The sequence below is a fragment of the Ornithorhynchus anatinus genome, chromosome 7 (genome assembly GCF_004115215.2).
Source record: "Ornithorhynchus anatinus isolate Pmale09 chromosome 7, mOrnAna1.pri.v4, whole genome shotgun sequence".
Lineage (NCBI taxonomy): Eukaryota > Metazoa > Chordata > Mammalia > Monotremata > Ornithorhynchidae > Ornithorhynchus > Ornithorhynchus anatinus.
Window position 1 is genome coordinate 69,996,462 of NC_041734.1, and position 7,338 is coordinate 70,003,799.

A 7,338-nucleotide genomic window follows, 5' to 3' on the forward strand; every position below is an offset into this window, starting at 1 on the left:
GAAGTTAAATGACTTACCCAAGGTCACACAGGAGACAGTAATAATAACTGTGGTATTTGTTAAGTGCTTACTGTGTGCCAGGCACTGTACTAAGAGCTGGGGTGGTTGCAAGGAAATCGGGTTGGACACAGTCCTTGTCCCACATGGGGCTCACAGTCTTAATCCCCATTTTATAGATGAGGTAACTGAAGCCCAGGAAGTGAAGTGACTTGCCCAAGGCCACACGGCAGACAAGTGGCTGAGCCGGAATTAGAACCCATGACCGTGACTCCCAGGCCGTGGTCTATCCCCTACACCATGCTGCTTCCCCAAAACAAGTGGTAGAATCGGAATTAGAACCCAAGACGTCTGACTCCCAGGCCTATGCCACTGCTATTAGGCCATGTTACTCCCCCAGTAGATCCCACTGTGCCTCAATCTCATCTTTCTCGCCACTGACGCCTCTCCCACATCCTCCCTCTGACCTGGAACTCCCTTCCTCCATGTACAACAAACTTCCACTCTCCCACCGTCAAAATCTTATTAAAATCATATCTCCTCCTAGAGACCTTCCCCAACTAAGCCCTCATTTCCCCTCCTCCTTCTCCCTTCTGTGTCACCTTTACTCTTAGATTTATAGCCTTTACTCATCCCACCTTTATCCCCACTGCATTTATGCACATATCAGTAATGTATAATAATTAACGTCTGTCTCCCCCTCTAGACTGTGAGCTCCTTGTGGGCAGGGAACACGTCTACCCATTCTATGGTGTTGTACTCCCCCAAGAGCTTAGTACAGTGCTCTGCCCACACTAAGTGCTCAACAAATACGATTGATTGATTAGAAGGTCTCTTTCCTATTGTAAAGATTTCCAGGTCAGGAAGACTCCTATTCTAGTAACAATAACGATATTATTACTATCGTTACTAATAATGATAATAATGTATTTTAAGCAGTGACTGTGTGCCAAGCACTATACTAAGTCCTGTGTAGGTACAAGACTAATCAGGGCGGACACAGTATCTGTCTTGCATGGGGGTCTCAATCTAAATAGGAGGGAGAAGAGGTATTAAATCCCCATTTTACAGATGAGGTAACTGAGGCACAGAGAAGTTGAGTGCCTTGCCAAAGGTCACACAGCAGGCAAATGGCAGAGGTGGGATTAAAACCTAGGTCGTCTGACTCCCAGGCCCGGACTCTTTCAATCAGGCGGTGCTGCTTCTAACTGTCGAACCGTGGCTCAGTGCCTGGTCTGTCCTGAGAGGGTACACACTGAGACCCACGTGACCACACTTGTCTTTCTGGTTGAGAAGTCTGAGCTGCCTTTCTCCTCCTGTAGACTGTAAGCTCTCTGTGGGCAGGGATCATGTCTACGACTCTTCTGTGTTGCATCTTCCCAAGCACTTAGTAAAATGAAGTGAAATGCAGCCCCCTGGGATCGGTCCATCAATCACGGGACAGATCCCAGAGATCAGATACTGCCCCACCAAAGGGAGCCCTAGGCGCTCCCCGTTAGAGTGTAAGAAGGTGTTTCGGGGTCTGTTGTACTTTCCCAAGGGCTCTGTGCAGTGTACCGCACTCAGAAGCACTCAGTATATACTATTATTTCTACCAGTACCCCTGGGTAGTTGGGTCTAACTCACTGACCGAAAGAATCATCAGGGAAACAATCAGAAAGATCAAATTCAATCACTGAGGGGGAGGAGTAGAGGCCACTGAAAACATCAGTTTATTCACCAGCAGGAAGGGTACCGGGGAAGCACAAATCCTTCTTTTACGTCACTTCCATTTCCTGTCCTTTATCAGGCTTCCACCTCTGGGCGGGCTTTCCCCGATCCCAGCGTGGTCCAGTGGGAAAATGATGTGGTCAGATGAACTGGGAAAGTCATCTCGACATTCCTATACCTTGGGGAAACCATGGCATTAGGGCATACTCGGGCTTAAATGGAAGAGTCCTCCCTCCCCCAAAGGCCGGGAGGGGAGGGTGGGCAGGAACTTTGATAGGTGAAGCAAGATGCTTGAGAGCTGAGAGGGACCGAGCAGGGAGGAGCTTAGGGTGGGGTCCCGGGGAAAGCACAGCAGCAGGGGGCTGGAAATGTAACGTCTCTGTCGGGCTGGATTTATCGCTAAAAGTCTATGTTCTTGAAGTCGACTGAACACCGGTATCTGCCATCCAGAAACTTGGAACACAGCAAATTTGGGAGGCAGGGACACGTGTGGTGCTGACGTTTTCCAAAGAAAGGGACCTGTGAAGAGAACAGAATGAATGGGAAGATCAAAAACAGAAAAAGTGGGAGAGCTGCATCAGGATTCTCCTTACGGGGCCGTGACGGGGTTTGATTTGCCTAGGAGGTGTTTGGTTGGATTACAGATGCGTCTGGGCTTCCCATCACGTTTACCGGTCCCTAGTAGAAGGGGTCGAACTGCTCCCCAACACGGTGCCACGTCCCCTATGATTAACATCTCCCAGTCATCTGAAGCAATCTGACCCCCTCCCCGGGGCACGTCCATGGTGGACAGTCCACTCGTCAGCAGTGCCTGAGAATCTGTCTCTGCTGGAGCGGCCTCTCCGTCCCCTGGAAAGGTGGCAGCCCTGGGGGCTGGAGGATAAGGTGGGAAATGCCCCAGGTGGCCATGATAATAATAATAATGTTGGTATTTGTTAAGCGCTTACTATGTGCAGAGCACTGTTCTAAGCGCCGGGGGAGATACAGGGTCATCAGGTGGTCCCACGTGAGGCTCACAGTCTTCATCCCCATTTTACAGATGAGGTTACTGAGGCCCAGAGAAGTGAAGTGACTTCCCACAGTCACACAGCTGACAAGTGGCAGATCAGGGATTCGAACCCATGACCTCTGACTCCCAAGCCCGGGCTCTTTCCACTGAGCCACGCTGATCTTTCCTAGTGGGCTGGGACAGAGCTGTTTTGGTTTGTGCCCGCACCCCTGTCCAGTGGAAGAAACTCCGTGCATCCGCTTCCACTTCCACAGCCCTTCCCAGAGCCCCCCTCCACCTCCTCTCTGTCTCCTGGAGGGGCAGTAGTCCCGGGGTTGGGATCGACAACGAAAAACGCCCCGAGAGGGCACGGTCCCTCCGGAGGCGCTGAGTAAAAGCCGTTTGGGTTTGTTCACATGCCCTCCCAGCCCCAACCCAAGGCTGATCGCCACCCCCACGATCCACCCACATCCCCGGCAGACTTCATCCCCGCATCCCTACCACAGTCCTGCCTCCCTCTTTTCTGGTGCCATCCACTGATCACAAGACCAGGCAACGCCATTATTTCAACAGTGAAGACAATCCATCAGAAGCCTCTGGCCCACTGGGGAGATCACCACGGAGAAGCCAACCTGGGTGGCCTAGTGGATAGAGGACGGGTCCGGGAGTCAGAAGCACCTGGGTTCTAATCCCAGCTCCGCCACTTGTCTGTTGTGTGACCTTGGGCCAGTCGCTTCACTTCCCTGTGCCTCAGTTACCTCAACTCTAAAATGGGGATTAAGACTGAGCCCAACCTGATTAACTTGTATCTGCCTCTGAGCTTAGTAAAGTGCTTGGCATACAGTAAGCACCTAACAAATACCTTAAAAACAAAACCAAACTCCTGCACCCCTGGGACCCATAGATTCCAGGTATCATTCCGCCTGGACTCCTCTTTCAGATTTTAAGTCCCAGGAGCCCAAGGACACCGTTCAAGAGCCCAAATCCCCATCCTTCCCGAAACTCCGCACTGGACCGGAACTCCAGGGTCCCATCTGACGCCTCCTGACAGCACTCGTGCCAGCACGGCCTGGCGATCTCGACGGACTCCTGGATCGGCTCTCGACAGCCGAGGGGGAGGCAACCGCCCAGCCCCGGCCTAGCCAAGGTTGTCTGTGGGAGCGGGGCTGGGGTGGGTACCTTGTGACTGACCGGGTGGCATTCATCTCCTTCCTGTCCCAGGGGCGTGCACATCCGGAGACCCCGGAGCCAGAGGCTGATGGCACAGCAGGTCCCGGCCCCGCACTGCACATCTCGCTCGCAGGCCTCGGGGGAGGAAGGATGGGGGGAAACAGAACCACAGATGCCAATTAGCCAAACTGAAGATGCACCATAGCCCCCCGGATCCCAAAAGACATCAAAAGCCCTTTGGGGAAGGGATAGGGGAAGAAGGAGACGCAGGTGGAGAAACACAGGCCAATAGTCAGATGAACTGACAGATGAACACGGGTGAATTTGCTATTATTTGCTACTATTGCTGTTGCTATCCCTCTCCTAGTAATTATGGCATTTGTGCCAAGCACTGTTCTAAGCACAGAGGTAGATACAAAGTCATCAGGTTGGACACAGTCCCTGTCCCACATGAGGCTCACAGCCTTCATCCCCATTTTACAGATGAGGCACAGAGAAGTTAAGTGGTTTGTCCAAGGTCACCCAGCAGCCGAGTGGCCGAGCCGGGATCAGAACCCACGTCTTCTGACTGCCAAGCCCGTGCTCTTGTCGTTAGGCCACGCTGCTCTTGTCACCAGCGAGGACCACCTCACTCTGTCCCTAGAGAACTCTGGGTTCTAGAATGTGGTTCCGAGAGAGAATGGGGTGGAACAGATTTCCTTAGTTTCCGGCCTCTGCAGGTTATAAGAACAAATCGGATATGGCCCCTTTAAACTCCTCCTGAATTGGGGGAAAATATAAATTAGCTCTCTGTGGCAGGAAAGGGAGGCCCAGATGGGGCTGGGTTTTTTTTTGGGGGGGGGGGGACATTTAGCAATTACTATATCCCCTTGTTTAACTTTTTGTGCTTTTTCTAAATCGTCTGGGGGTTGCCCTTATTTAGAGCACTGTATTGGGGAAATTACTCTTTAGAACAATTCTTCCCCATCTGAAAGAAGCTGCCTGTGAAGGGATTATCCCAGAAAGACTAATATTAAAAGGGAAAATCCTGGGGCTCCTAGAAGGATTTTTCTTCCAGATCCCTTCTTCGCCCCCGGCTCCCAGCCCCAGAGTGAAGTTTCTTCAAGGATCAGAGCTGAAAAACCAACCAACAACCAGAACCCATTTAAAGTAGGTTGTCGATGCCTTTTGGGAAAATCTATCTGCGTTCCTTCTTCCCAACCCCCGAGGAAGTTGCCTTGAAGTGGGGTGGTGGGGCTTTTCGGACTTCGTTCACTCTACACCTTACAACTTCATTTTTTCCTGCTGAGAAGGAAACAAGTCATATGAAAATCAGGCAAGGAGTGGCTGGAGCTGGAAACCTCAGATTGGACTTCTCAAAATCCCATATGCTCTAACTCTCCCTTATGCAAATCACCTTTCCTTAATCTGAATTTGCTCTTTCCAGGATTCAACAAAAGGGAAAAAGAGATAAAATGTTTTATCAGTCAAGCAAATGCTCTATCATTTTCATAAGTATTTACTGCCCAACTTTCTCCTCCCCCTGTTATCGGGGACCTCGTAACCCTGAGCCAATCAATAAGGACCAGGGAGAACCGGGCACTGGCAGAAAACAGAAGAGAGAGAGAGAGAAAGTCATTAGCCTTGGTGTTTTCCCATCAAGCAGGAAATCAAATCTCTCTCTTTCTCTCCCTCTTTCTCTCTCTTTCCTTCTCCCTGTGTCTAGCAGGAGGAACTTGGAGAGACTTACTGTTTTGCTTTGGATTATTGGGGGATGATCCACTATTTTTTCACATTTTCCAGTGAAATGAATTCTTTGGTTCCTCAATGTTTTCTCCCCACAACATTTGGCTCAAATGTTATTTTCCCACCTTAAAAAGATCTGGCTCATCCTAATGCAAAGTGCCCTTAAAACCTTAAACATTCTCCCAGGTAACCACGGTTGGCCCAGGCACTGTCTTCCATCCCAATAAGGCTCAGGCAGTGAGAGGACTGTCATAGTCATGACCTAAGAAGAGAGAGTTTGAAGGATCTTCTTTCTTACTAAGAGGGAAAACACAGAAGTCATTTTTCCCAAACACTCTGAACCCAATTTGCAAAGGTAATCTGGAGAGATTCTTGTCAAGGTCTTTAAAGCATTGGAAAGATGCCAACCAAGTTCACGGTCTCTTTGGTTTCCATTGGAAATGTGAAGCGAGCAAAAGAATCTTTCAGCTAAAAAGCTTGTGGTAGGCGCGCGCGCACACACACACACACACACACACACACACACACACACATTCACCATCCTCCCCTTGACACGCAGCCTAGATTGAGAATAGAAAACCAGTAAACTTACCCCGGTGATCACTGCACATTTGGAAAAAGTTATTAGAAGCAGCACGAAAGAGACTTGGATGATTGTTTTCATGATCACTTAGGGAAATCAGCAGAATTCTTGCTTTTTAGAGTCCCTCTCTGTCTCTCTTTCTCTCTCTCCGTGTCTCTCTCTCCCTCTCCCTCAACTGGTGAGCTGTGAAGTCAGACTCCCCAAGTGCTCTCTCCCTCCTCCCTGCTTTATAAGCTCTGAACCAGTCCTGCCTCCGTCTGTAATGTCTCTGCTCTTTCAGGCTCCATCACCAATGCTCTTCAGATGAGCTCAGTGTAAGCAGATGAGACCTGAATCCCTAATGACATCAAGTATCCATCGAAACCAATAAAAATAATGAAGAAGTTCCGAGCACCGGCAGCCACTAATCTTAACTCTGAAACGCCTGGGGATTCGGTCACTTTAGGCTAGTTCACTTGATGATCCCTTTTTTCCTGCAAGGATATGATCAGACCTATCTTCGGAGGAAAAGGAGGGGGTTGTTTGAAGAGAAAATGAGAGAATCACGGCATTTGCATGTTTACCACACCACACCACACCAAGCAATAAAAAGACTTCAAACTTTTGCCCTCCCCATTTTCCAAGCATGATAAATGAATGGGTGTTCCCTGGTTTTTATAAGATATTAAAAGGTGTATTGTCCTGAGGAAAATAGTAAGGTAAGCAAAATTCCCATGGGATTAAAATAATCGGCATGAAGTTTGGGGGTCAGGTGAGGAGCACTAAGTACCAGGGATCGTGGCTCAGTGGAAAGAGCACGGGCTTTGGAGTCAGGGCTCATGAGTTCGAATCCCAGCTCTGCCACTTGTCAGCTGTGTGACTGTGGGCAAGTCACTTAACTTCTCTGTGCCTCAGTTCCCTCATCTGTAAAATGGGGATTAAGACTGTGAGCCCCACGTGGGACGACCTGATTCCCCTGTGTCTACCCCAGCGCTTAGAACAGTGCTCGGCACATAGTAAGCGCTTAACAAATACCAACATTATTATTATTATTAGAATAAAAGAAATGATAATAATTGTGATATTTGTTAAAGACTTACTCTGTGTCAAACACTGTTCTAAGCACTGGGGCAGATAGAAGCTAATCAGGTTGGACACAGTCCCCGTCCCATATGGGGGTCACAGT

The 7,338-nt window shown here is 49.4% G+C and overlaps 1 protein-coding gene across 2 annotated transcripts; it reads right to left on the reverse strand.

Moving 5' to 3' along the window:
* Positions 1 to 1,686: 1,686 nt before the first annotated feature.
* Positions 1,687 to 6,918, reverse strand: PROK1 (prokineticin 1). 2 transcript variants are annotated; one of them, XM_039912473.1, is made up of 3 exons: positions 6,183 to 6,918; positions 3,887 to 4,000; positions 1,687 to 2,226 (listed from the first exon to the last, which is right to left on the reverse strand). In XM_039912473.1, exons 1-3 carry the CDS (start codon positions 6,252 to 6,254, stop codon positions 2,107 to 2,109), a joined length of 306 nt encoding a protein of 101 aa, XP_039768407.1. In that variant the 5' UTR covers positions 6,255 to 6,918; the 3' UTR covers positions 1,687 to 2,106. The 2 variants fall into 2 exon arrangements, with proteins under 2 accessions (XP_039768407.1, XP_001508430.2); XM_001508380.5 differs by having other exon boundaries at positions 3,875 to 4,000; positions 6,183 to 6,910.
* Positions 6,919 to 7,338: the final 420 nt, after the last annotated feature.

Excerpts from the sequence above, each read along its gene's own strand:
- PROK1 (XM_001508380.5), bottom strand. The coding sequence starts at position 6,254 with ATGAAAACAATCATCCAAGTCTCTTTCGTGCTGCTTCTAATAACTTTT. Across the intron at positions 4,001-6,182 it reads AATGTGCAGTGATCACCGGG|GCCTGCGAGCGAGATGTGCA; the intron begins GTAAGTTTACTG and ends TCCTCCCCCGAG. Across the intron at positions 2,227-3,874 it reads GCCACCCGGTCAGTCACAAG|GTCCCTTTCTTTGGAAAACG; the intron begins GTACCCACCCCA and ends TTCTCTTCACAG.